Raw genomic sequence first — 25,650 nt, forward strand, 5'->3', positions numbered from 1 at the left:
ATATCCTCATAGTAATGGGAAGGCTCACCTTGGGCTAGCCTATCCTTTGTCACTTTCGGATCTAATGTAACTGCGGCACGATAATCGGCGGGCAATTTCAAGTCGGTGCCTCTTGTGTGAGAATCGTCCAGGTACACGAGACAGCGATCAAGCTGGTGTCTGTACGACGAAGAGATGAATGGTTCCGTTGCCCCATCACGCCTGATAACGAAGAGTTCGTCATCTTCGGAGAAGAAGATCGCAGCATCTATATCTACTGCCAAGACTTGCGAAAGCCATATCGATGCCAATTCCTTATTGGAGAATTCCAACATCTGGGCACCCACATCCAACAAAACTCGGATTTGGGGTGTTTCCCTGACGACGACGTCCAGAAACTCGCTACTGGCCACGCTTTGGTAGTGATCGTTCTCAGGCTGCAGCATCAAATTCAACACCTTAGCATTTGTACCCAATTGCGCAGGGATGTCATCCTGTTGAATAGAAGTGGGGAGAAGATAGCGGTTGTCATTGGTGCCACTGAAACCCGTCGTTACGTGTTGCCTTCGTTCGGCGATGTCCCAACCGGATGTGGAAAGTTTTTGAGGAAATGTCTTGGCTTCCTTCGGAAAAACCACCTGACAGAGGAAGAAGTTAATCGTCGGTGGGTTCCTTTCGAAAGCTGGATAGGGATGCTGGATCTTTTGTTCGCGGTCATCCGGGTTGAAACTACTGTAATTGCGGAGAAAGTCTGGCACCAAGCAATTGTCCTTAATCCACTTGCGATATTCCGCTACAGGGTCTTCAACTTCGCTGATATGCTTGAAGCACATATCAAGCTGATCGTAAGACAATCCGCCATAGTAGTAGCTGAGGTATGTGAGCGAGATGCAGACGTCCGGGTGACTGAACTCTGCTCTCGGTGCAGGCACATCCTTTGCACGATAGGGCACGGCGAGAAGTGACCGCGTTAGGTCAAGCCCATAGTCTACTCGCCACCTACGTCCACTTAGAACGTACATAAGTATCCCATGCGCAAAAAGGCCTTTCAGCAGGAGCAGAATGCTCCATAGATGGTTGTCACTGCGACAGTGGTTTCGCAATTCAGGAAGTGTTCCAGCGTCCCTTTGGGCGATGAAAGCCTCTGCTTCTCGGAGTACCCCTCCATGAAATAGCCTGAACGGAGGTAGATCAGGAGACTCCCTTTGCATTATTCCTTGTAAAAGAGATTTCAAAATTTGGACGCCGGCTTCATGTCTGAGAATGCGAAGTCGAGGGAAGTATCCGTCTCGTTGCTCGAGCTCGAGACCCCCTTGAGAAGCCAGCTGATTAAGAAGCCCGCCCCTACTACGCAGGATGGAGCACACATGCTGCACCGTAGTCCATCTGACAGGCTGAGGACCTAGGGGCTGCTGAGTGCCAACTGCGTACACAAGTTGACACTTGACCGCCAGAATCTCGTCACTCTCGTCCAAAATGTCCCTAACCCTTGCGTCCAGCCATCGCTGTAGCTCCAGCATTGCATTTGGAGTCGGAGTTCCCTTGCGCCTAGCCGATGAGAGCTGTCGTTCAATGCCCGTGAGTTTGAACGATAGGACGTGTTCAGGCTGCATAACCAGTATGCCACCAACATTCATGCACTGATGGTAGATCGTTTGAAAAGCATCCGGCTTCACTGCGATAGCACGGGAAAACGGCATGCAATATATTCGCCGATTCGCTAAGCCGCTCAAGCGTTGAACCAGTGACTGGAATGTTTGATTTGCTAAGGGCTTTGGCACGATGATTCTGACTAGTTTTTGTCCATCTGCTAAAGATACGGCAATAAGGGGAACAATGACGGACGATTTTCCCTCCCCCATATTGAGTTGAAGGATGGTATTGCCTTGTGAGCGAGGAAACATCATGTTACACGCAACATCAACTTGAAGAGGGCGCGCAAGAAAGTTGGAGTCAATCTGAGAATCTCGGAGAGTCAATCCCATCGTCCATGCTGATGAACAACACGCTCACCTGGACGAGCAGCCAGTCGTCAGAAATGTCATGCAGATCAGGATAACTCGAACATTCCTTCAGAAATTCGTCAGTTTTGGGTCCTAATCTTGAAGAAATTGCACATTGCCTGCCCGGACTTACTCCGTGATATCCAAATGAGGTAAACCAGGTGACTGGACAAATGACATAAAATGGACAAGCCTGGTATCGAACCCAGGACCTCTAGCGTGCATCCATACACTACTCGCCCATTATGCCAGGGGGGGGTACCCCTTCCCTGATGGTTTGGGAGATCACTTGATCCCTTTCTCCAACAAATCTTACCAATCTCTCCGATCGCTGCCAAAGCACATCAGCAAAAGTCTGTTATGCTCCGGAGCATCAAGAGTGGCTGGAGCATGTGGGAGACAAAACAGCAGATTGGGCACTCCTGGAGCCAATAGTGTTCTCCTGGGAGGGGGTTCAGGAGCAGCTGGGAGTGGTGAGGAGTATGTAATGTGCCAGGAGCAGTGGGAGGAAAATTTTGGTCTCTGAAAAGTTGAAAAAAAAAATTTAGGGAAAAATCAAAAAAAATTCAGGAACTATAGTGCCTTTAAAGTGCTTTCAGGACATATAATTATTTGCAAAATTGAGGAAGAAATGATGGAGAAAAATGGAAAATACTTTCGGAGACCCGAGAAATAATGAGAACTGAATTGATGGGAAAGTCTGAAAATTGAATAGGAAAGTGAGGGGAAGCCTTGTAAGCATTGTTATTTTCTGCTGTTCTGATTTTTCCTGATTGTTCTTGGTCTCACTCCCAGCTGCTCCTGGACCCTCCCAGGAGCTTTCAGGAGCTTCCAGGAGTATTGAGGAGCAGCTGGGAATGAGACCAAGAAGAATCGGGAAAAATCAGAACAGTGGAAAATAACAATGCTACAAGACTTCCCCTCACTTTCCTATTCAATTTTCAGACTTTCCCATCAATTCAGTTCTTGGGTCTCCAAAAGTATTTTCCATTAGCTACTCCTGGACCCTCCCAGGAGCTTCCAGGAGTATCCAGTAGCAGCTGGGAGTGAGACCAAGAACAATCAGGAAAAATTAGAACAGCAGAAAATAACAATGCTACAAGGCTTCCCCTCACTTCCCTATTCAATTTTCAGACTTTCCCATCAATTCAGTTCTCATTATTTCTCGGGTCTCCGAAAGTATTTTCCATTTTTCTCCATCATTTCTTCCTCGATTTTGCAAATAATTATATATCCTGAAAGCACTTCAAAGGCACTACAGTTCCTGAATTTTTTTGATTTTTTTCCCTAATTATTTTTTTCAACTTTTTAGAAGTCCCTATTTTTCAAATTTTCCTCATTTCCCTCTATATCCCCCCTCATTCCCCCCCTCATTCTCCCCCCTCATTCTCCCCCCTCATTCTCCCCCTCATTCTCCCCTCATTCTCCCCCTCATTTCCCCTCATTTCCCCCTCATTTCCCCCTCATTTCCCCCCCTCATTCTCCCCCATTTCCCCCTCCCTCATATTCTGCCAGCCTGAAAGTGATTAAGTTGCCAGATTAATCATATATCAGGCCATAAATTTTGATTGTGTATTGGTGAGTCTCAGTGTCCTTGATATATAGTATAGTGTTTGATCTAAATGTTAAGCAGTGTCTTGTTGTGTTAGTCTTGTGGTAGGAGGTATTCATGGGGGATCTTCCCTCTTTTTTTCCTTTTCATTTTCAAATGCTCCAGGAGCTCCCAGAAGCTTCTCACCCCTATACACTTTGAAGCATTTAAATTGTATTTACTGGATATGTTTGTGCACAAAGCAATGCTCCAGGCCCTCCTGGGAGTGCCCTGGAGTACCTAGCCAACTCCGGAGGAAATGGGCTGTTCCTGGACCGGCCAATCTCCTCCTGATTCTCCCAGTGCTCTCGATACTCCGGAGCACTCAGGAGCATAACAATTTTTTGCTGATGCAGTATGGACTGGGCGAGGCAAACGAGGACATTCTTCCATTCGGGGGATATGTTTACTGTTGAACGGGATGAGAATGATAGGTGGTGCAGTAAAGAACGAGTGGTGCTTTTCGGCCATAGTCCTGCAACCCGCACAACCTCCTGTACTCGCTCGGACTGAGGGTCTGGATTGAGTACCCGTCGGATTTGCCCTAACACATGAGAGAGATGAGATTGGTACATCTGGTGATCATGATAAAGCTCTTCTTGGAGGGATTCCACCCGCTCCGGGCTGATTTGTATGTTGTGCAATGCATTGCGGCTAGCCTCGAGATCAGCACCGTATTTCTGGGATATGTCACGACCATGCATTCCGGCCCATTAGCCGCCCATCCCGATGCTGCCCGAGCCTATTCCCGCTGTGCGAGCGCGAGCGCGAGCCCCGACCTCAGCCCTATCCTCCCTGAGGGCTCCCTGCTCACTCCCCCACTTGCCCCTAGGCTCCCCTACACTTGGCCGACTCCCCCACAGCCACACCGACCTCCCTGCCCCGAGTCCGCCTCTGGCACCGACCTAGCGTGACTCCGCAACATCGCCTACTCCGCTACGATACCATCACCGCTATCGCGGCCCTACGCTCTTTCCTTTATTTATCTGTTATTGTTTGTTTTGACCCTCGGTCATTGCCGGCCGCTATGCGGCCAACCTCGCTCCTTCTTCTTGTTTGCTTCCGGACCCTTCGGCCTCCGGCCCGGGTCCGCTTCCATTCATTTCTTCCTCCTATATATATCCTGTATGATACTTTATTGTACCTTAGCTCTAATATCGATGTGACCACGACCCCTAAGTCCTGACCCCAACAAGGCAACCCCAGTGAGTCCGAAATGAGGGCCAAGAGACAGCTAGGGGGCACAGCACTCCCTTTAGAGTTGCTGAGGCCAAATGCCCTACCCCCGGGCCTTGTTCGCGGCATCACGGCCATCACGGCCCATAGCGGCCCGCAACGGCGACCCCCGGTGCCGACCCCGGACCAGTGTCTAACAGGATATCCGGTCGTGGGATGAGCGGAGAGTTGAGATGAGAGGTTTGAGGCTATCATTATGTTCCAAAGACGGTTTGATGGTCAACCATCCTTTCATTTTCAGAGGGGAAGGTGGATGCGCAAGCATCGGAGGTTGTCGGAGAAAGACATCACTGTATGATACATTGGACAGATCCACTTCTGCAAGTTGCAAGGAAGTCCGGAAGGAATATATTGGTAGAACCGGAGCATCTGAAGTCAAAGTCCGGTGTTTGTCCAATACCGTCTGGATTGCTTGAATGTGCTGGAGTAAATCCCGGTTTCTAAACCAGGACTCAAACCACCTAGTTACCTCAGTCATGGCGTCAGAGGTGTTGATCAGCCACACATCGCCATCCGGCAGACTTGGTAATGTTGGCGCTCCTGTAGGTTCATGATCCCATTGAGCGATTAATTCTTTGACAAGAAAAGAAACTTGAGAAGATGCTCGGCGACTCAATTTGCCTGGACGGATCGGTGCCGTAATGATGTCATAGAGTTGGGGTGCATTTGGTTTGTAGCCCATGTGCAAATCGTATTCAGGCCACAACGGTGGATCAATGGAACGGAACTCGGGGAAGCATGTGAATGCAAGTAGAGCAGGGACCAAGTTCTCAAGTGAAGGATTAGAGTGGCCCAGTGCCGAAAGACTAAACAACAGTTTGAAACGAGTATGGTTTCCCCAACCCTCCGTTCGACAGGCATTGTACAAAGGAATCCATTTGCGTGGCATGCTCAGGGACAGCCATTCCTTGCTGAATCCCAAACGCACATCCGACAAGTGATTGGGGGAAGAACCTCTGATGTCGTCCGTCCATGATTCCATATGAGACAGAAGATCTTTGGGGGTCTTTAGCCGACGAGGACAATGGAACACCAAACTAGAGACATTGGATGCAGCACGAATACGGGTGGTATTGAACCCATCGTCAGCGTCCCTAGATTCGTATATCATGTCTACACCCCGCATGCCCCATGGAAGATCAGGGCCGTACCAGACTGCATTGTGACATCTAGCACGGGAAAGCAGGTGTAATTCTATCCGATCACTTTCCGATTCTCTGAAACCTATGGAAGGATCAAAGATATCCATTTCGTTATCCCATTTGAAAATAGATCGGGTCTCATCCCAAAAGGCACCGTGTTGAACAAGCGGATTGAGTGCTTCATTCCAAACGACTTCTCCAATACCATCGTTCCAAAGCTTTCTCAAATGCTGTGTCCGATTCCATTCCCGTTCGCGTTCCCGTTCGCGTTCCCGTTGCTGATACGGTGACCGACGCCGTTCCCGACGCCGTTCATTGGGCCGTTCCCGAATTCTTGATGGTGTTAACGCCGATAACCGACGCAGAAGCTGCCACTCCCAGTCACCAAGACTTTGGAACGATTTGCAACGCGCTGATTGAAGGATTTGGATCGCTTCCTCGACTCCTGACAATGACGTGAGAGGATCGGGCAAGCAGTAACTAGTAATGGCATGAAGAAGTGACTGGAATAATGCGCTGGGCAAACTTCCATCTCCAACCAGACGGCCCAGTAAGACATCAACGTCATAATCACAATATTTGACGCATAACGGTTCCGAGTTATCAATCGTCACAGCGACGTGGTCACCGTCACTTGCGATAGACACATCCCCCGTCGGGATTATGACCCGCCTCGAATAATTAAGCTCCACGCCAGGAGCGAGATCTCCGCTGCGGCGCAAAACCAACTGACTGCGGAGGCCTAGCATTGTGCCTGTTGATTGATTACTACTATCTACTTCGAAACCCGGAAAGTTTAATGAATGCAGCCTTCCGCCTTTCAGGGTGAAGGAGAGCTGGAGCCGGGGAATATCGATGCGCAATTCTTGCATCGACGACCTTGCCATTGTGATAAGAATGTTACTTTCAGGTTCAAGTGGACGAAGGATAGCATGAATCATCTCGGCCGTGCGGCTTTGGCAGTCAACTAGTCTGACAGATGACCCTTTATCCATGACCCATGTGGAGCATGCAGTACGACGGAGGTGCCAGTTCGATCGGGAGGATGTCCAGGGTGCGTTCTTGGGCCGCAGCTCAATCTGACAAGTGGATTTCTCCATCCAGTGAAAATATTCCTTGACTAGGATGGATGGCAGATCCCCTTCAAAGATTTCACGTGGTAACAATTCCAAGATCCGACAGCTTTTCCCATCAAGCGCAAGGGATCTGCTTCGTACAATGAGCCTTCCATCTCGCCACCCAAAGTGAATTGTCTATTTAATGGTGAGAATTAGTCAAACCCGTTTCCTTCATCTTCCTCGACGAACCTCATCAGTATCCTTGGTTTCGAGCTGAGACTCGTAGAACATGTGAGCCTTGCTAACATAGTCCATGTCTTCCATATCCGATGAAACAACTTCCGGGCTTCTCTGCAGATGAACCGTTAATCGGCGGGTCTTACTGTGGGTGGAGAATAGTCCCGTACTGCACCAAAGAGTTCTTTGTATATCGAATGCCCACGAATGTCAGATGGCAACCAACCAGGTGGTTTTCCATCAATGAGCAAAGCGCCACTTAATACGTTGAAATGAACGTTTTGTGTCCTTTGACCATCTACGGCAGTGGTCAACCAACAGTCGTTAGGTCTTGGTCGCCTTGTCCAGCTACATGTTGGATCGATACCATTCCAAACAGCTGATATTGCCCCGTTAATACCTAATATGGTCCCCCCTTCCTGGATGCGAGTAACAAGAAGTTCTTCCATCCTGCAGGACAGGCGCTTGTCTCGGAGAAGCAACTGGTGCAAATGAGGGTCTGCCTTAGTAAGGGTTTCTTGGGGAGAGTGGCTACAAAGGATGATAGCACATTCAATGAATATGGCAACGTCTTCCGGAGTTCGAAGGAGTTCGCCAGCATGGCACGCATCGACATCAAATGAGCTCCTACAAACCGCAGCTATTTGACATATTGCTCGCCGATATCTCCCCCGTTCAGTTTCGGTTTCAGCGTGTGATTGAAGTGCCAGAAGTTCGTGCAACCAGCGCAAAGTGGTGTCTCGTATCTTCTGGAGTAGTTTGTACGTTCTATTGGTGATTGGCTGTGCCACAGCCGAGACCGGCAGTCGAGAAGCTAGTGTAGTGATAGTCAGTGCTGTAATACCCTGGCGCCAGTTCCCCTCTATATCCGTCCCCAGCTGTTCAAGGACGTCCAACAACATGTTACCGAATGGTACCTCTTGTAAAACCTGGTGACATTCCCAAATACCATCACCGGAAAGGCATCCGACTTGGCACACGGCCTGAGAGATGAGGTCATACACCTCCTCGCACTGAAAACTTAAATTTCCGGAGGGAATCTCTCGGGCAATATTGCACCATTGCAACCGGGCTCCAGCGCGCAACGAACCGAAGGCGACGAAACTGCGTAGGCTAAGCGAAGAGGGACATTTATGTTGACTCGCAAGAACTTCGTTCGAAGTGTGGGATGTTCCAAACGCAAAGCGTCCCAAGGAAGCATATGGAGACTTTTCCGGTATCCGCATGGACGTTCTGTGACTCAGATCGCAATAACCAGATGGAGGATATATCCATCTGCGATGGTTGTTGTCCCACAGCCGACAGGAAGCTGTGTACGTTCGGGAGACACCGCCTTCCTTGTCTGGGATTTCCACCTCCGGTGCTAACGATATTCGTTGTTGAGAATTTGGGACGCGACGTTCCTTACCCGAGGAGGACTCCCATGAGTCTGAGCGGATATACGATTCGCCCATCGCAAGTGTCCTTCCTTCCTTCGACATACAGATGTCACGGAGAAGCCAATAAGTCGTCTCCCTCCAAGTTTTGAAAACGCTAGGAACTGCTCGTTCAAACACAAAGAATTTGGCTCGGACTGGTTTTTGTGGAAGAGGCCATTCGCGAATAACTGTCCTCAGGGCTCTTGCCCGCCATTTGAAACAGCATTCTTCGCAAGATTCCGGATTGTGCCTGGACCTCATGCGATTCACAGTGTGAGAGCCTAAAGATCCAGTTTAGTGTCTAATCATGAGAAAATTTGCCTTCTTCGAGGTCGTACCTGCTCGTTTCATCATTTCCCAATATTCAGTACCTGCTCGTTTCATTATTCCCCTATATTCAAGTTTCAGCAAATGAAGCTCGCGAAGTTTTTGACTCGTCATCGCTTGCTGCTCTATGGTGCGCTGAAGATCCTGGAGCGACGGGGACGAATCGAAAAATCTGACTGCGAAGGTTTCCGCGTCAACAACTTCTGAGAAGACCGACCGAGGGTTACTGCCAGCTTCGTAATAGCGCTTGCGCAGGTACGCCTGGATCCTCGAGATGCGTGCCAACGGCTCAGCTTTCGAAAGCAGGAGGCCCTCATATAGAGTCGGTGGAACTTCAGGCGAATAATCCTTCAAGAGGGGACAGCTAGCTACCGCCAAAATGTCGAGTGCCATCCATAACTCAAAAAGCGTGAGGAGCATAATGGACTGTTCCGCTGGCGCCCTTTGGTACAGATCCCCGGCTTCTTTGGCGTATGTCGTCATGTAATGAGAAATTAAGTCACAAGCACTTTCGTAGTTCTGGTCGGAGATTTGCTGAGATACCCATTCGTCAATGCGATTTTTTACGCAACATTCAAAATCGCAAAGCGCAACAAATCCATTGGCTTTTACTGCTGCCGAAAACCGCTCAGGTTCATCGTCAAAGAGATGATTGAATGATCGTGGATGATGTGATTGGAATGCAGCATTAGGATTGGCGGGAATCCCCGGGACGAGAGCGGCACAGATGTAAGACCTGCAATTTTTCAAGTTGAGGCTAGTGTCCCCAATAACATCTAGCTCGTTTGGTGCCCACTTGGCTTCCCGCACGTGCGCATCCTGAATGCTCTTCCATCGATCTTGGAGCAGTTCTTCAGTATCAAGCGCAACCTCGTGGGCAAGTGTGACCAGAGACGGAGCTGCCCATGATCGGATTTTAAAGAGTCGGCGGCTGAGTTTGGCACGCATGCAATAGAGGATATGTCCCGGTAAGCGGTTCTCAACACCGCTCCGCAGAATCTCGGCCAGAAGGAGTATCATAAAAGACTTGTATTCGTTCATGTTCGAAGTGCCTCGGTGAATCGTAGTTTGCAAGGCAACACGAACAACAAGCCAGAGGGAGCTGCGCCTCCATGGGACAATATCATCCGCACGCTGCAAAACATCGTCCGATGTCCTCTTCTGGATGCGAGGAATGTCGGCAGGCTCTCCTAGTCCACGGAGTATCCCGGTCAGCAATTCAGTGATGTACTTCGGATGGGTTGTGCCCCTGTCCGTGGAACCCCATCGCCATCGGGGTGCGAATGCGAATGTGCCGTTCTCGCGTTCTCCCCCATTCCATGGTTGATCGCTGTCCATTGCGCCCTCACCGAGCGGCGGATCGCCGTCCATAGTGTCCAGCTGATCGCCATTCATTGTGTCCTCTTCCTACAAATAATCGTTATCTACTATGTCCTCGTCCAGCAGTTGATCGCCGTCCACCATGCCCTCATCCTCACGTTGGCCCCCATACATCTGGGTTAGGAACGCGGCCAATTCTTCTAGAAAATCCGGATCCTGCATAACATTGTTTCGAAGGGCAATTGCAGGTCCAGGAAAGGAGCGGATAAGCTTCCCTGTGCAGCGCATCACGGCTGTATTCATCGCTGATGCTTCGAAACTTTCGAATATTATTTCCTCTTCACCACAACGGACGGTCACACCCGCGTTTTGAGCATGGACAAAAATGGCGATTGTATCTGCATCCAGAAATATTACTCCTACTGTTCGGCTCCAGCTTGTATCTAGTGACATTACCTCCAGTGCACCTTCTTTTGATGCATTCGCTGATCCCGACCTCGGGGTCTATGTTGATTCGTCGCAATGTACCCACCATTTTCAATAATGAATCCCACAATGCTTGGTGCTCAGGCGCAGCATGCTGCTGTTTGTAAAGCTTCATGCTCTTGCGAATAGTTGACAAAAGAAAATCTATGCGCTCCGGACTCTCATCCGCCTCTTGGGGCAACTTGGGAGGCATGAACACATGGTTGATGACGAAGTCTAGAAGATCATCCCCCATTGCGGGCCCTGAAGCGCAATAATCGAGAAACCTTTGTATTGAGACGTCGCAATGAAGAAGAGACAGGGGGAAGGGATATCGAATATCGTGAGTCGAAAATCAGTCGATCGGAATGCACCCCTCTAGTTTTCATCCTACATCAATATTGTCCTCGTGCCCGAGAGAATGCTCTTTGACACACCGGTGAAAACTTTGAATCACGGTTTCCTGCTAACCGTGCAAATGTCAGCCTAAGCCTGAGTATGGTGTAGATCAGCTCGGTGAAGAGAGCTCGAGGCGTGTGTGTAGCTTGGCCAGTATCGGGTCAGAGCTGTCAAGGGGCATTCTTCAATGTAATTTGACCACGAGTGTAGTGCCTGATGGTTCTGTGGAATTCCATAGCATTCATTTGGCCTTGAGGACAGCAGAACCGGATAGTTGAATGCGGGAGTTCCATTTTTGGAGACTAGCTTATGATGAGATATATGTACACTTGAACGAACGCTGGAAGCATGTGTGGCAGTGCGATTCGCCTGCACAGCCTGAACTTGATTGTGCCACAACAAGCAACAAAGCGGCATCCTGAACACATTAAGAGGACCACCTCGAAAGGAGCGTCTGCAGCCCAAGCCCTTCGTATGCTGGGCAACTCAGAGAGAGGCCTCCACCAGACCCATGCCCGGCGCCTCTACCTAGGAGCGGTATTGCCTATCGCTTTATATGGCTTACCGGTATACTGGCGCAAAAAATCTAAATTGATCATTAAACATCTCTCTACATTACAGAACAAATGCCTGCGCATGATTACAGGAGCATTTCGAACGACCAGCATACAGGCCATGGAGATCGAAGCATCGATCCCACCCATCGACATACTCCTCGAATACCGACTGAAGATGGAGGCAACACGCTTGTCCCGACTCCCGGACGACCACCCAGTCACCAACCGCCTCTACCCGTGGCAGAGGAGACTAACAACACCACACACTGTACCACCACTACCGGTATACGACCCCCACAGAAGATATCGCACAGACCCAAGGGACACCTTCTCAACGTGCATCACCCGCATCGCGGACCATATGATTCACGGCACAGAGAGGATCCGCCCACACAGCGAAGCCCCATGGCACATTTCAGAATTCGACATCGAAGATCGTATCCAGATCTACCTACCAGAGAACACCGCTGGTGAATCCGCCAAGGAGTCGTGGACAGACGACCACCTGGAATTTACGACGGAAAACGAGGACGACCCAGACTTCCTCTTCGTGTACTCCGATGGATCCAAGTACACAGAAGAAGGACAAAACGCCACAGGATTCGGTGTAGTCGGTTATTCAGCAGGTGAAACGGTATTCGAGAGGAACGGTTCCATGGGTAGCTACGTAGAAGCCTTCGACACAGAAATGATGGGGCTGAGGGCAGCAGCGGAAGAAACACGTCGCTTCATCGAAAACAACCTGGACACCCACAAGCCGTCGGACGTGGTATTTTACTGAGATAACACGAGCGCGATCGGCCGCATCTTCCAAGGGAAGCCCGGTAAAGCCCAAGAACACGCCCAGACCTTTAGGAAGGTAGTGTGCAGACTACTGGATGACAGAGCTGACCTCAAGGTCGCGATAAGTTGGTGCCCAGGCCACTGTGGCATCAAGGGAAACGAGCGGGCAGACGAACTGGCCAAAGAACGGACAGACCCCGCTACCGCTCATTATCCTATGTAGAAAGCTTGCATAAGCAGGATATGGAAGAAGAGTGGAAAGAACGTTGGACAAGCACACCCACCCCGATCCGATCAGGATTCCATACGGCAAACCAGATCTCCCCATCAACTAAACCCACCACCAGATTCAAATCGCTGGACCGGAAAACCTTCAGTAGGCTGGTCCAGTTCCGCACCGGCCACGCACACCTGGGCGAATACTATCACCGGTTCGGCATCCACACAGAGAGCAGAGAGTGTTCATGTGGAGCTGCCAACCAGACAAGAGAACATGTCCTTCAGGTATGCCCACAGTTTAAGAAATACAGACACATACTGGGCCGCGGTCGTCAGAGCAGATTTTCGATCCTGATGGGGAAGCCCAAAGGCATTCTTAGACTAGCGGCCTTTATTAAGAAGTCGCGGGCCATCGACAAAAAGAGCGGACAGAGAGCAATGCATAGCGGAGGAACAGGGGACAGGAGCACACAACCAGTATCCACCCGTAGGGAGAGAGGAGTGACATAGACGCCACCACACCCCCACGCATACCCAGACACGGCTTAATCCCAGACATCACAAACCGGAGGATCCCGTCATCCCGACCACACCAACCAGATAACCTACCTTGTATTGACGAGCCCCTCATGTACAGTCAGATGTAAATAACCGGGCTAGCCGCACTGCCACGTACAAACGCGGCCGCGGGGTAACAAAATAGAGTACAACAACAGCAACAAGCGGCATCCTGCCTCCACACACGTTTCGTCCCTAGCCAGTCACCATATCAGTGGACGATACCAAGACTCCTAACCCTCTCAACGACCCATCAAATTCTACCCAACGGCGGCCTTAATCAAAGAGCATCGAAGACAGTTCCTGACCTTTGCTTCTATCTCCACTGCGGCGTTCAGATAGGAAAGGAGTTCTTCATGTTACGACGCTGCTACTAGCTCCGACGTCCAGTTGCATCTTAGATCTCCCCCGGGATCCATGTGCACCCCCATTAACTTAATTAGGCCCCCAGGATTTCCACAGCCGACCCTGGTCGAAGATTTCCTTGTCTATGTGAGAATGAACTTCCTGATCGAGCTGGGCTTTACTCACTTGGGCTTAACAGCTTGATGGGGAGATTGAGTTTCCAATCCAGCCTGGCCCATCTGGTGTCGATCCTTCATCCGCAGAGGTGCCGTCCCTTAGTAACCGATTTTCCATGGCCTCATCTCTTGCTGTGTTCGCTGTTATCCCAATCCTTCGTGCATCATCAGCCACACATGTGGCAAGCGGCACAGAAGCGGGTGCCCACTCCGAAGACTTGAACCCTCAGCCGTACAGGACTTGCTCTGTGCGAACATTCTGCGAAAGCGTGGTTAAGAGCCCTCGCGCCGCCGATGCCAATATTATGTCAATTGGACGTTATGGGGACCTTCATGGCGTCCCACATCGATTTCTTATCCTTCACGTTACCCGGGCCTGTGGAAGAGACTTTTACATTCGCTTGGATCGAGATCCAGGGAAGTCGAATGTGGTAGATACTGTGTGTTGCGTGATATACGGTCATTGCGCGAGAGCTAAGACGCAGCACTTGTAGGTTGCTATCTCTGGTCGACTTGAGCATCTTCTGGATGCCACGAACAATAAGGCCGGAATTGAAGGCATTATGGTCCTTCCGACCCCGGCTCCTCTCGTTACGATCGCACGGATATTGCATACCGTTGTGGCAGAATCTCTTGGGTACAAGTCGACCAGAGTAAGTGTCAACGTTTGGCCCTTCCTACGTTATGGTCACTTAATCCGGGGCAACATGTAGGATAATTGTTGGTTCTTTTCATCCACCATCCAGGAAATGGTAATATTGATGTATGGAGCCAAGTATGAGAGTGCATCTCTCAATCATCCCAAAATTGGGGCCGAGCAGCGCGGCCGTATCAGACTTTTGATGTATTCCTCTATTGCTAATGAGATCGAACTTGCATCGGACAAAATTTTGAGAAGCGCTGGGTTAATTGCAGATTCAACGCTGACGAAGGCTGTCAAGTCAGTTCTGAATACTATCAAAAAACATCATGTAAGGAAAACGGTTCGCGCCAAGTATTTTCCACAACAATTGATCCACTTTTGAGCTAGAAGTTTGCTTTTCACAGTTTCCTTGCGTTCGATGCATTTCAAGTCTCTTCATCTGCGCGGAGACTTCTTATTATGCTCCATGACGACCTGTTTGAGCATCTTCGTAGATGCTACGGGGCTCGGGAAGCACGGACATTCTCAAAGAGTTTCCCCGAGTCAGTGAATTCTCGATAAACAGCAGTCTTGCGCCATCCCTCTGACACACTTATGCCAGTGAATTGATTCGGACGGTTTTATCATGGGAACAGAGTCTCCAGAGTTCCTCACAGAACATGGATGACATAATTACTTTGATATCCAGCATCACCGACCTCTTAAGATCATCGGTACGTGCTGTCTCGCGCCGCTGCAACTGCCGATCGCCTGATCTATCGCCAGCAGAAAGTAGCTGAGATTACGGTACGCCGACATTCCCTGGCCGCTCGTAGCCACGTAAGCATTGTCTCATGCCACTTCCAGCTCTTCCCAGGACCCAAGGTCGTGCTGTTTGCGCTGGAGTTTCTGGGTCTGTGCACGGTGTTGGATAGTCTACCAACAGCGTGGCGCTTCCAAATGAACGACACTATTCCTAATCTTCAGAGTGAATTCGACATGCTAATAACGTTGGAGTTGAAGTTGGTCTGCCGCCAGTGGACCACTCTCCTTTGCGTGTCGAATCATCGGGACAATGAGATAATGATAGCACTATCTCGCGCTGTGCCATCATTTCTTCACTGGATTGCAGCAATGGGGATCATGGGCGAAATAGATCAAGCTTGCCGAGGACTGAAAGAACTGGCGCAATGGCTGGTATGTTAAAAGTTTAAATGATAACCTATCGCTCACATCATATCTCCAAGGAATCCGATGAGCAAAGTACCGACACATGTCATGTAGTTTATGACTTATACCGTCTGGTCATGCAATCCAAGAGTGCATTAGCGCTCTCATCCTTATCCATACTCGGGAGTAGCCACCCGTTTATTCCGTTAGGTTCCTCATTGAATGCTACATTTCCGACGAAAGGGAATGCTAAATGCCGGATTGTTGCTCGTGACATGGACAGCGGTCATTCATGGCCATCGCAGGTCATGAAGATTCCCATAAGTGGAATCTTGTCAGCGACATTTTCACCAGACGGCCGTTATCTAGCCTCCGGCTCATCGAATGGCAGCGTGTGTGTTTGGGATGCAACGACAGGGGCGCTTTTCCGCGAACTGAAGGGTCGTGGCACCGGTTGGGTAGGGTCTGTTGCATTTTCGCCAGAAGGTCATCTTGCCTCGGCCTCGAATGACTGCGTCGTGCGGATCTGGGATCCGGTGACGGGAGGACTGCTTCGAGAATTGAAAGGGCATGGTAGTTGGGTTAGGTCTGTAGCCTTTTCACAGGATGGTTGTCGTCTGGCCTCAGCCTCGAACGATCGTACAGTCTGTGTGTGGGATGTTGCCGCAGGAACACTCCTTCGACAGCGGAAGGGACACTCTGGTTGGGTTAGGTCCGTCGCCTTTTCACCGAACAGCGATCGTCTAGCCTCCGCCTCGGAAGATCACACCGTGTGTGTTTGGAACGAGAATGATTGGGAGGGATTGTATGGTTGGGAGGCGCTGTCTGGTTGGGAGGAGTTGTATGGTTGGGAGGCGTCGCATGGTTGGGACGGGGGGGATGGAGATGGGGTGCTTCTTCGAGAACTCAAAGGTCATACTGCTCAGGTATGGTCCGTTTCATTTTCGCCCGATGGCCGTCATCTGGTGTCGGACGATCGGAATATGCGTGTCTGGGACGTGGAGACCGGAGCCCTTGTCCGAAAACTGGAAGAACATGCTCATTCCGTCTCATTCGTTAAATTCTCACCCGATGACCGTCATCTGGTCTCAGCCTCCCTAGACGGTACCCTACGTATCGGGGACACGGCGTTTGGAGCGCCTACGCGTGAACTGAGAGGCCACACTGCTTCGGCCTTGTCGGCGGAGTTCTCGCCAGATGGCAGTCTTGTGGTGTCATCCTCAGATGATGGTACCATGCGTGTGTGGCAAGTGACAGGAGTATCTGATCGAGAACGGAAGGGGCACACCGGCTCAGTATTGTCCGCCGAATATTCGCCCGATGGTCGTCATCTAGTTTCAGCCACTCAGGATGATGTCGTGTGTATCTGGGATGCTGCGGACGGGCGCTGTATTGGACAAAGACAGCTAGGTTGGGGCTTTGACCCTCGTCAGATTTCATTCTCCGCCGACGGCTTGACGATCCATGTCCAAGGTCCAACGGAGACGGAAGATCTGAGCTTCCCGAGTTTAGAGAATATATCCCCCCAGCTTCACCGCTATTCTTCCAATCTAATCCATCCCCTGTCTGCCTTGACCACAATGCTCTTTGTATCAAGCAGGGGGACACTAGTCTTTACGTCTGTTGGCTCCCCGACTACTTTGAACCCAGTACCCCTATCGCAGCACATGGGAATAATGTTTGCATTGGCGGAAAGGAGGGGATGATTGCATTTCTCAATTTGGATGGACTTTTGCCTCCCAGTGTGTAGTAGTATTTTTGGAGTGACAGCAAATCTGCGCCTTCGCCGAATTTACCGCACCCTGGGGTAATGTAATATGGGGGCAGATGGAATGACTACGGGGTTAACTGTACTTCCACAGAATCGTCCGTCGCTAGGTTGTTCTATTACTCCTTCCCTCCGTATCCAGATGGAATAGTTTATGGGTCGACGGTCGCATTGTTATCTCGCCTACCTGCTCGATCATCACATTCTGCGCGTCATTGCTCAACAAACTTTTAAAACATCATTCTAGGGAAAACAAAAAAATTCCGGCCTTCGGGAGCTTGAGAGGGGGATTTCTGGAACAATCTGACAATGGTTCACTCTGGAAATCTAGTAACGAGAATATCGACGAAATCGATCACCTGGAAAAATTGGTGGGTAAAAATCTCTTCTCCCCTCTCCGTGGCCACCCCGGAAGTTTCTCCAAGTTAGCACCCAAGGCATCCCTTCGTATTAGCTGGACATGTTGGTTCTACGACTCATAAGAGGGTGAGATTAAATAGGGAAATTGATCCAACTGTCGCTGAGGGTCCTATCGAGAACCCATACTTAATATATTTTCGCACACTTGCATCCAACTCTAACATTAGCGGGTGAGATCTCGACAATGCAATAGCAAATCCAGTGATAATGATGTCGTGTGTGTGCGCAAATACCTCACATTGGGAAGTGTAATGGGGTCCAAATGGATGAATGCAGTCGCACCCCCTCTCGCTCAACGATTCCCATGTTGTGCGATACGAGAAATGGGCATAAAGCCGACAGACGCGAAGGGCGAGATTGGAGTTATCTCTTCTAAGCTCGGAATACCCAAATATTTCGTCGCTGTCGGACCGTTGACACGAATCATTATTCAAAGTAATCTATGGAAAATGGCAGTCGACAAGGATCGATATCCAGATCGAGCTGTCTCTGTTCAATGCAGCTCCCACCAACAGCATTTTAGAGGCACACGATGCAATCGGGTGGCTGAGACCAGATGGTTGCCATCGGGAGAAAATTCGATGGACCAAATCAATATGACCCTTCAGGAACCCCTGTCGCCATATCCTACCAAACACCTATGATACCATCATCCAAGGCTAGGTGTCGGCCATCAGGTAGTGATGCTGAGAGATCGCTATGCCCCTTGAGGAAGGAATCTTCGAGTACTGAAGGGACATACCGATTTCCACCAAGTAGCTGTTATGTATTCTCGGATGATGATAATGTGCGACTGGCGGGAGGCATTGATGCATCAAACCAGCTGCCTTACATGTTGTTTGAGCAAGACATGACGACGCGCCGGTACGCATATCATGCCCATATCGGCTGTCCGATATGATACCCTTTTACCATGTGTTTCGTGTTTCACTGTTGATTGCCTTCCACATGTAGCGCTGTCGCGTATCTCATTTTCTTATCACTTTTGTCTGATATCCGTGTTATTACTTTAACTACTTATACCGCTGTGCGGTTACAATATCAAGTTGGTTGTTCCCCGTTATCCGAGTGTCCCCGCTGAGAGCTACATAACAACATTACATGCAACAAACGTTAGGAAAATCCGAGGAATGTGCTGCTAGGGAGAAAGTAAAATAGTCTGTATATATATTTACCGGTCACCACCAGATTCTGACGGCGTCCAAAACGGAGTGGGTGAAATTAGACTTGGTTTTTAGCAGTCTGGCGTTTTTTATGTCGAGATCTTGCTGCACGGGCTCCTCGGGCCCCGCACCGTGTGAATGAAGGGTTCGATCGGCCCCCTGCTTTATTCTCCGCAGTGCTGCCGACGAATCCATTGAACAGGCTCGATTACATAATATGAGTGGCTTCCATGATCTCGGCGTCAGCTTGACGGTGGCACCTTCATCGGAGACGGTATACACAGACTCAGACATTTGTGGTTACAGCACTTGACTCGGCTGTGTCCTGGGTTTGACAAAGACCGCATATAGAAATCTATTGCTATGCCGCCGCAAGGAGTATGTGCTCCTTACATAAACGGAAGAAATCACTTAGGGCTCTTCGACGCTGCCAAGGACGAGCCAGGCACATTATCAAATTCTTCGGTACCTGATTAGGTGTGGGACATAGATCTATTCTCAAGACGTCCGATGGGCCTGCGAAGTGCGGGAACCCTCACGCAGTAATAAGGGAGGCTTCGTTTTGGTCCCAGATTACGCAGATTACGCGTCGGCATCAGCCGACAAACCAAGTGGCTGGAATGGGAATCCTGGGATCCTGGCAAGGAAATGCTGCTTGTGCAGCCAGACCCTTCAGGTTTCAGGATATGTGATACTCTCGAACGACGTTTGCACAACCTGTCCCTCATTCTTGCCTACTACCTTGTCGTCTCTTTTCTTGCTATGCCCTCCACGTCTAATGGAACCGAAAATACCGCCTAATTTCAGCAACTCTCAAGTTGCTAAGGGTAACCCACCCTTGCGGTCAGGAATACGGGAACAACTACAGGCATTGATCAGCAACAAGAAACGACAACTTACCCTCGTGGGGACTCTCGGGCAACGGCTCCTTAGCCAAGAGATTGAGCTCGAGGAACGTATACAGCGAATGGTCGAGGCAGAAATTGGGGTGCCGCAGTCCAGCGATTCTAGAGACATTTCGCCCACTAGAGATGAGCTGGAAAGTTTGGGAAGGACATTGAAAACATGGGAGGCGGAGAACCAAGAGACCTGGGTTAACGCCCTCGCCCTTGATACATTAGTAGGCGTAAGCATTGGAGACTTGTAGATCATTCACATTATTTCTATGAGTGGTTTATGGCGAAAAGCCGGGTGTTGACCCACCCATTGCACCATCATTCCCTTCCAGCTCCTCATCAGGTGGGGATATGTCTTCTCACCCTGAAGTAACCCGAGCGGCCACCCAATCGCCATGGCGTACCAAAAATGCGAGCCTGCGGAACGCAAAAGACGTCAGTGAGATAGATTGGTATTCAGATGATGTGAGTACGCTACTCCATTCTTATTCACAGCGGGATTATTGAAATAGAATCACAACCGAGACCGGAGATCCATCGACGGGTGAAAACCGCCGCATACGTGCGCTGGTGGGCGAACGTGACAGGGCTTTACAGGAGCTGAGGGAACAAAGAGATGATCTGGAGCGCAGCGTGGAGAGCCTCCGGGCATCGTTCAGAAAACATCAAGCAAATGCTGGTTAGTTGAAGTTTGATGTAGTTGCAGATCTGGCTTAACCTGCAGACCCACAGAGAAAAATAGTGAGATTTGGAATCTGGAGTGCGCACTTCAAGAACTACGGGAGAAACTGAACAAAGCGAACTCATCCACACAGAGAGCGGAAGCGGAGAATAAGCGCACGCTAAAACAGCTTGTCTCTGCCCAAGAAACCATAAATTCACAGAGGGACGAGACAGAACAGCTGCAAAGCTTTTTGGACAATATGAAATCCAAGCATGAGGTTGATATTGCTCAGATGAGAAAAGCTCTCGCTAGTCATCAAAGGGAGAAGAGTGACTTGGAAACGGCTCTGGATGTCTTGAAATCCGAGCTGGCCAAGAAGTCCGTCTCTTTGCCAAATCGCTTTGGGTCTACGAACGGGGAAGCTGGGCTGCAAGAGCCCTTGGACGTCAAATCCAAGCGAGAGATTGATATCACCCAGCCCATCCCCGCGCTGTTGAACGAGTACGACAAGGCTTCACAGGGAACAAAGGAGGAAAAAGGTGATTTGGGTCTCGGCTTTGAGAGCGTCCACAATGCTGGTCAGTCAAGGCTTGTTATAGTTGCAGGTCCGGCCTCACTTACAACTCCTAGAAAATTTGAGGTTGGAGCAGGGACTTCAAGAAATACGAGAAAAACCGAATAACGCGAATGCACCAACCCACAGAGCACAAGCTGAGAACAAGCACGCACTGAAGCAGCTTAGCACTTTCCGGGAGAGTATCGATGCGCAAAAGGGGGGTATAGAACGGCTACAAGGCTCCTTGGACGATATCAAAAGGAAACATGAAAGTGATGTCGCTCAGATGAGAGAAATTGTCGCCAGCCTTGAGAGGGAGAAGAATGATTTGCAAACCGCCCTGGATAATTTGAAATCTGATTCAGCACAGAAGTCCAGACCTAGGCGAACTTGCTTTGGGTCTCCGGTGACGCGCAGAGATGCCGCGGGGACGAGGGGTAACGAAGAAATTTTCACACGCGGTGACTCCCCACGTTGGAGGTACGCTGCGAGCAATTTGCGCTCCTCAACTGATGACGTAGCTCACAAAATCTTAGGTGGGCGTGGTGTTGTCTCGGGTGTTGAGGACGACAGTGACTTCCATAGAGTGGGGGAGGACTGTAAACGCAATTGGGTGAAGGATCCACGAGCGTGTTGTGAAATCGCAAGAAGCAACTGCAAGCCAGGCATTCTGGTGCCTGTTCGCGTCTAGGATTGGACACAATAGTGCCAACAGCACAGACTACGTCAGACTGCAGCCGTAATTATCAACAAACACATATCACTTCTTGCTTCCAAGTCTTGGTGCAGCCCCCTATACTTTGTAGATTTATACACAATGCAACTATCGCCGATTCCTATATGAATGCTAATGGGTTTTGTTTTCAGATGCTTCGAACCCAATCATGAATGGTGAAGGCTTATCGGCGTTGTGTCGCCCAAGAGTGATTTCCGTGCGGTGTGTGACATCCTATCATTTCGGAACGCTAGGATCGAGGGTGCGAAGACTTGCTCTGTTCATTTTTTTCTGACTGGTCGGGGGTCCCCGGGATAAATTGTGGAATAAAAGTAGAAGACAACAAATTGATCTGAGAATAATAAAATAAAACCCATCCGAGTAAAGCAAACATATTCGGTGTCGAAGGCTCGACGCAATTGGAATCATGCATGTTTGTAGAGGGTTGGCAAAGGGACAGGTTCCGACGCACGATGTGGTGGCCGAAACGGGATGGTTCCCTCCGAGTCGCTGGTTCCCACGAGTGGAAGCGTAAAGCCATTGAACAAAACCACCACGCCCTCCAGCCACCAGTGGCCCTATGCATTCCCGCATTCTTCCTTCGTCCCTGTTACCATGGGACTAACAATTGGGTGTCAGATTTTTAGCAATATTTGTTATCGTGTCTCCATTCCCACTAATTCAAACACGAGTTGGAGGCGCCCCCTTTGGGATCGAGAGGTCGGGCTTCCACGAAACAAAGAATGCATCGCTCCATCAACAATATCTCATATCACTTGTACAGACGACACCACCCGTGGTTAAGGAGATCAGATATTACTTTGCCTCAAACTGGAAGTCGCTTTTGAAGAACTTCCATAGTGTTTCCTTGACATATATCCAGGTCTATTTCTGATGGAGATGGTTCCGACTACGGGATTATTGGTGTAGACTGAACAATAGCACAAGCTTGGTCCTATGTTTTGTCGCGCACATCAATATGCACTCTTGTTGCTTGAGTTCCAATGTGGTGAGTAGATCTTGAAATTCGTCCCATTTACAAGATGCGAAACAAAGACAGCCGAGCAAGAGTTTGCGTGCATGCAACTGCTCCATGGAGTTACTCTCAGCAGGCGACACAGTTACCTAGACACCGATATCGATAGGTCATCGCACATGAGACGCGAGCGCGGGGTATGACCTATGGGAAAGAGGGGCATGGGACAAGCGTCCATGCCGCCATGTAGATATGTATGGCACGTCATCATGGAGGCGTAAAACGGGGGGAAAGCACCTGATGGAAATCGAAAGCCGTGAGACCCACAATGCACGAAGTAACACTATGGGAAATATTCCTCGGTAAATGACCACAATTACTCTGGTAATTGACCATTTACCATCATTTCGATGGTTTTTGGAGTCTAGTATTTTACCAAATCGAAATTGCGAGTCAAGGAACTGACTTTTCATGGCAAGTATTTTACTACATGTTTCACGGTAACTTGTGCGGGTGCATAAGATCATCATGTTTTCACCTCAGTGTCGCTACAAACTGAGTCCCAAGACGTATTATATCGTCATGCGCTTATCAGGGGACACAAAGAAGGTAAGACCACCAGGAAGTCTGATTGGGGGAGTCGGAGCGCGGGGTGCTAATACTGTACCTACATGACCGGGAGCCTGTCACGCGTCACGCTGGCCTTGCGGCACGGCTCAAATTGGTCCTTTGTCACGCGTCACACTGGGTCTGAGGCTCTGGGTCCCTCGTCACGCTGTGAGTACGGTTTCAGGGTAGCTGTGACATTTTCAATTCAATTTTTCAATTTCCAAAAAAGGCAATCATACTTCATGAATTAAAAACGAAAAATCGCCATTTGACGCTTTTCGCGGATTTTTGCAAGAGGGGAATTTTCGAATGTTCAAATTTAGAAATATAGGCTGCCTGCTTATTTTGTTGTGCAGGAAAATGCCGACTCATGTGTCATGCCTCTGGAGATGTGTCATGCCTTGAAGGGCCGCTTGTGGCAGGCTCTCCCTTGTCACGCTCAAACCCGAGGCGGCTCCCGGTCGTGTAGGTACAGTACATCACCCTCCATACCATGGGCGGTACATGCCTCGATCCCGCCCTTGAAGGCCATTTGCACAATGCCTCACAAAGGCAAGCCAGCATTGGGAGCAACCTTATGTGGCATTTCATTGCCATCTTTACTCGTCAGAAATGATCTCAAGTTAAAGTCAAACTGAACCGAAACTCCCGGACCCACCGAACTTCCTCTTCTTAACGGAGGGCTATAATAATATACTCAGTCTCTGTAGCGAGAACTAATATTATTAGCATTCTAACCTATAATAATATACTGGTTGGAATGAGTTATTAAGTTATGAGGAATGTCAAAGAGGAAACTGACCTCAGTCTCCATAGCGAGAACTGAGGAAAAAAGAAAACAATCCCAAATAACGAGAAACTATACATTCGCGATCACGAGGACCGTGTGTCACATGCGGGTCATGTGCACTTGCTGGTGAGTCACGGGTTGTTGCCTCACAACACTTCTCTCTCACCATACACTCACCATACGCATTGGATCCATGCCTGGCTGCTATGACACGTGTAGTTAGGCCTTGGCTTGCTGTGGTTTGTTTTTTGCGTCTATATACACACTTCAACACTCATCATCACCTGTCCAGTTGAGCATTGCAAGCGGAAAATTGGGCAATCGGCACCTCCAATCTTGGCAATTCTATGCAAATAACACCCCCAAGAGATACCCACATTTGTGGCTACCCTTCGATCCCTTTATCTTGAGTCTGTTAGAACGAGGCGGAAACGGACGACTCTGGAGTGGAATCGGAGACTTAGTGTGGAGGGACCTTGGCCTCAGCGACTCAAGCGGAGCGCTGTGCCATTGCTGTTTGTCCATTTGGTCCTTACAGCGAAGTGCAAAAAAATCTGCCGGTTTCGATTTTGACGGAAGTGATCTGGGGTGGAGTCACCCACTACCAAAACCAGGATTTGAATGGAAACCCCAATGGCACCGTAGAACTCCCCCTAAATGTGGCGCTTAGCGCCCAAACTCATTGCCCCAGCATCAACAAACCGTGAACTCTGTCCTAGCATGGGAAAACATCTTGACCGCAGCGCGAAGGACATCTTGGTGTCATTATCTTCAAGGATGACCCAACAAGAGATTGCTGAGGCCTCGGGAGTGTCCGAACGCACTGTTCGGAAGTTGCTCACTGCTCCATATGCACACCATCAGGATCGAGTTGAAACAAGAGGGCGACATCGAGCGCTTAGTATCCATGCAGTGAATGTAAGTACAAAAATCGCGTCTAAATAGAACTTGTGGTGTATGATCTCAAGTTCCTTGACAGCCTCATCGAACAAAAGCCGGATTTGTACCTTGACGAATTACAGGCTGGGCTTAGAAATGAGCTTGGGATTGAAACAAGCACTTGGACGATTTCCAGAGCGCTACATAGGCACGGTCTCACCAGAAAGAAGGTTTATCTTCCGACTCCCAACTGCCTTTCAAACCCTGATAAGCGCCCGTTTACTAGATCCAGAGGCCAGCAGCTGAGCGTGATGAACAGCTCCGAGCAGATTTCAGGAGGCATATGAGGGCGACTTACAATGCTAGTCAACTTGTTTTTGTGGATGAGACAGGGGTCAACCGTCATACATCATCACGTACATATGGCTGGGCCCCTTGTGGAGATAGGGCTCGCCGACATGATTTCTTTGTCCGTGGCACTAAGTTTGTACTGAGCATTTAATTGGTAACCACAATATTCAATTTTTACCCTTCAGGTACTCCGTTCTTCCTGCCCTGTCGGTCAATGGAATCATTCACGTCGATATACAAAAAAACGCATATACCACT

General features: G+C 49.5%; 6 protein-coding genes across 6 annotated transcripts; 3 read left to right on the forward strand and 3 right to left on the reverse strand.

Moving 5' to 3' along the window:
* Nucleotides 1–257: 257 nt before the first annotated feature.
* Nucleotides 258–10,239, reverse strand: EI90DRAFT_3070268 (uncharacterized protein; the record flags this gene model as incomplete). The annotated part of the gene is made up of 11 exons (XM_039061223.1): nucleotides 258–1,349; nucleotides 1,371–1,391; nucleotides 1,413–1,445; nucleotides 1,467–1,937; nucleotides 1,993–2,080; nucleotides 3,937–4,253; nucleotides 5,126–5,716; nucleotides 5,738–7,204; nucleotides 7,259–7,360; nucleotides 7,417–8,945; nucleotides 9,036–10,239. Coding segments are annotated over 11 exons (6,915 nt in total), but the record flags the coding sequence as incomplete, so codon positions are not given.
* EI90DRAFT_3070280 (uncharacterized protein) lies at nucleotides 9,993–11,510 on the reverse strand. Its single transcript, XM_039061224.1, has 3 exons — nucleotides 11,214–11,510; nucleotides 10,768–11,154; nucleotides 9,993–10,709 (listed from the first exon to the last, which is right to left on the reverse strand). The coding sequence occupies exons 2-3, from the start codon at nucleotides 11,030–11,032 to the stop codon at nucleotides 10,399–10,401; spliced, it is 576 nt and encodes a 191-aa protein (XP_038912809.1). The 5' UTR covers nucleotides 11,033–11,154; nucleotides 11,214–11,510; the 3' UTR covers nucleotides 9,993–10,398.
* Nucleotides 10,893–11,487, reverse strand: EI90DRAFT_3070282 (uncharacterized protein; the record flags this gene model as incomplete). Its single annotated transcript, XM_039061225.1, has 2 exons — nucleotides 10,893–11,154; nucleotides 11,214–11,487. A coding segment is annotated over one exon (225 nt), but the record flags the coding sequence as incomplete, so codon positions are not given.
* Nucleotides 11,511–19,562: 8,052 nt separating the features above from the next.
* EI90DRAFT_3070294 (uncharacterized protein) lies at nucleotides 19,563–20,232 on the forward strand. The gene has a single exon (XM_039061226.1). It carries the CDS (start codon nucleotides 19,735–19,737, stop codon nucleotides 20,101–20,103), a length of 369 nt encoding a protein of 122 aa, XP_038912811.1. The 5' UTR covers nucleotides 19,563–19,734; the 3' UTR covers nucleotides 20,104–20,232.
* On the forward strand, nucleotides 19,945–21,900 carry EI90DRAFT_1935470 (uncharacterized protein). Its single transcript, XM_039052349.1, has 4 exons — nucleotides 19,945–20,317; nucleotides 20,378–20,531; nucleotides 20,585–21,094; nucleotides 21,147–21,900. Exons 1-4 carry the CDS (start codon nucleotides 20,204–20,206, stop codon nucleotides 21,761–21,763), a joined length of 1,395 nt encoding a protein of 464 aa, XP_038912812.1. The 5' UTR covers nucleotides 19,945–20,203; the 3' UTR covers nucleotides 21,764–21,900.
* Nucleotides 21,901–24,761: 2,861 nt separating this feature from the next.
* On the forward strand, nucleotides 24,762–25,247 carry EI90DRAFT_2999310 (uncharacterized protein; the record flags this gene model as incomplete). The annotated part of the gene is made up of 2 exons (XM_039056286.1): nucleotides 24,762–25,063; nucleotides 25,108–25,247. Coding segments are annotated over exons 1-2 (384 nt in total), but the record flags the coding sequence as incomplete, so codon positions are not given.
* Nucleotides 25,248–25,650: the final 403 nt, after the last annotated feature.

This window comes from Cantharellus anzutake, assembly GCF_015039405.1.
Source record: "Cantharellus anzutake strain C23 chromosome Unknown EI90scaffold_46, whole genome shotgun sequence".
In the NCBI taxonomy this organism is placed as follows: domain Eukaryota; kingdom Fungi; phylum Basidiomycota; class Agaricomycetes; order Cantharellales; family Hydnaceae; genus Cantharellus; species Cantharellus anzutake.

Bases quoted from the DNA above. Each gene is read 5' to 3' on its own strand.
- EI90DRAFT_3070280 (XM_039061224.1), bottom strand. From the start codon at position 11,032: ATGGGGGATGATCTTCTAGACTTCGTCATCAACCATGTGTTCATGCCT. The intron at 10,710-10,767 runs GTAATGTCACTA...TTCTGGATGCAG, and splicing joins CAAAAGAAGGTGCACTGGAG to ATACAATCGCCATTTTTGTC.
- EI90DRAFT_1935470 (XM_039052349.1), top strand. From the start codon at position 20,204: ATGTCTTCTCACCCTGAAGTAACCCGAGCGGCCACCCAATCGCCATGG. The intron at 20,318-20,377 runs GTGAGTACGCTA...ATCACAACCGAG, and splicing joins TAGATTGGTATTCAGATGAT to ACCGGAGATCCATCGACGGG. The intron at 20,532-20,584 runs GTTAGTTGAAGT...GCAGACCCACAG, and splicing joins AAAACATCAAGCAAATGCTG to AGAAAAATAGTGAGATTTGG.
- EI90DRAFT_3070294 (XM_039061226.1), top strand. From the start codon at position 19,735: ATGGAACCGAAAATACCGCCTAATTTCAGCAACTCTCAAGTTGCTAAG.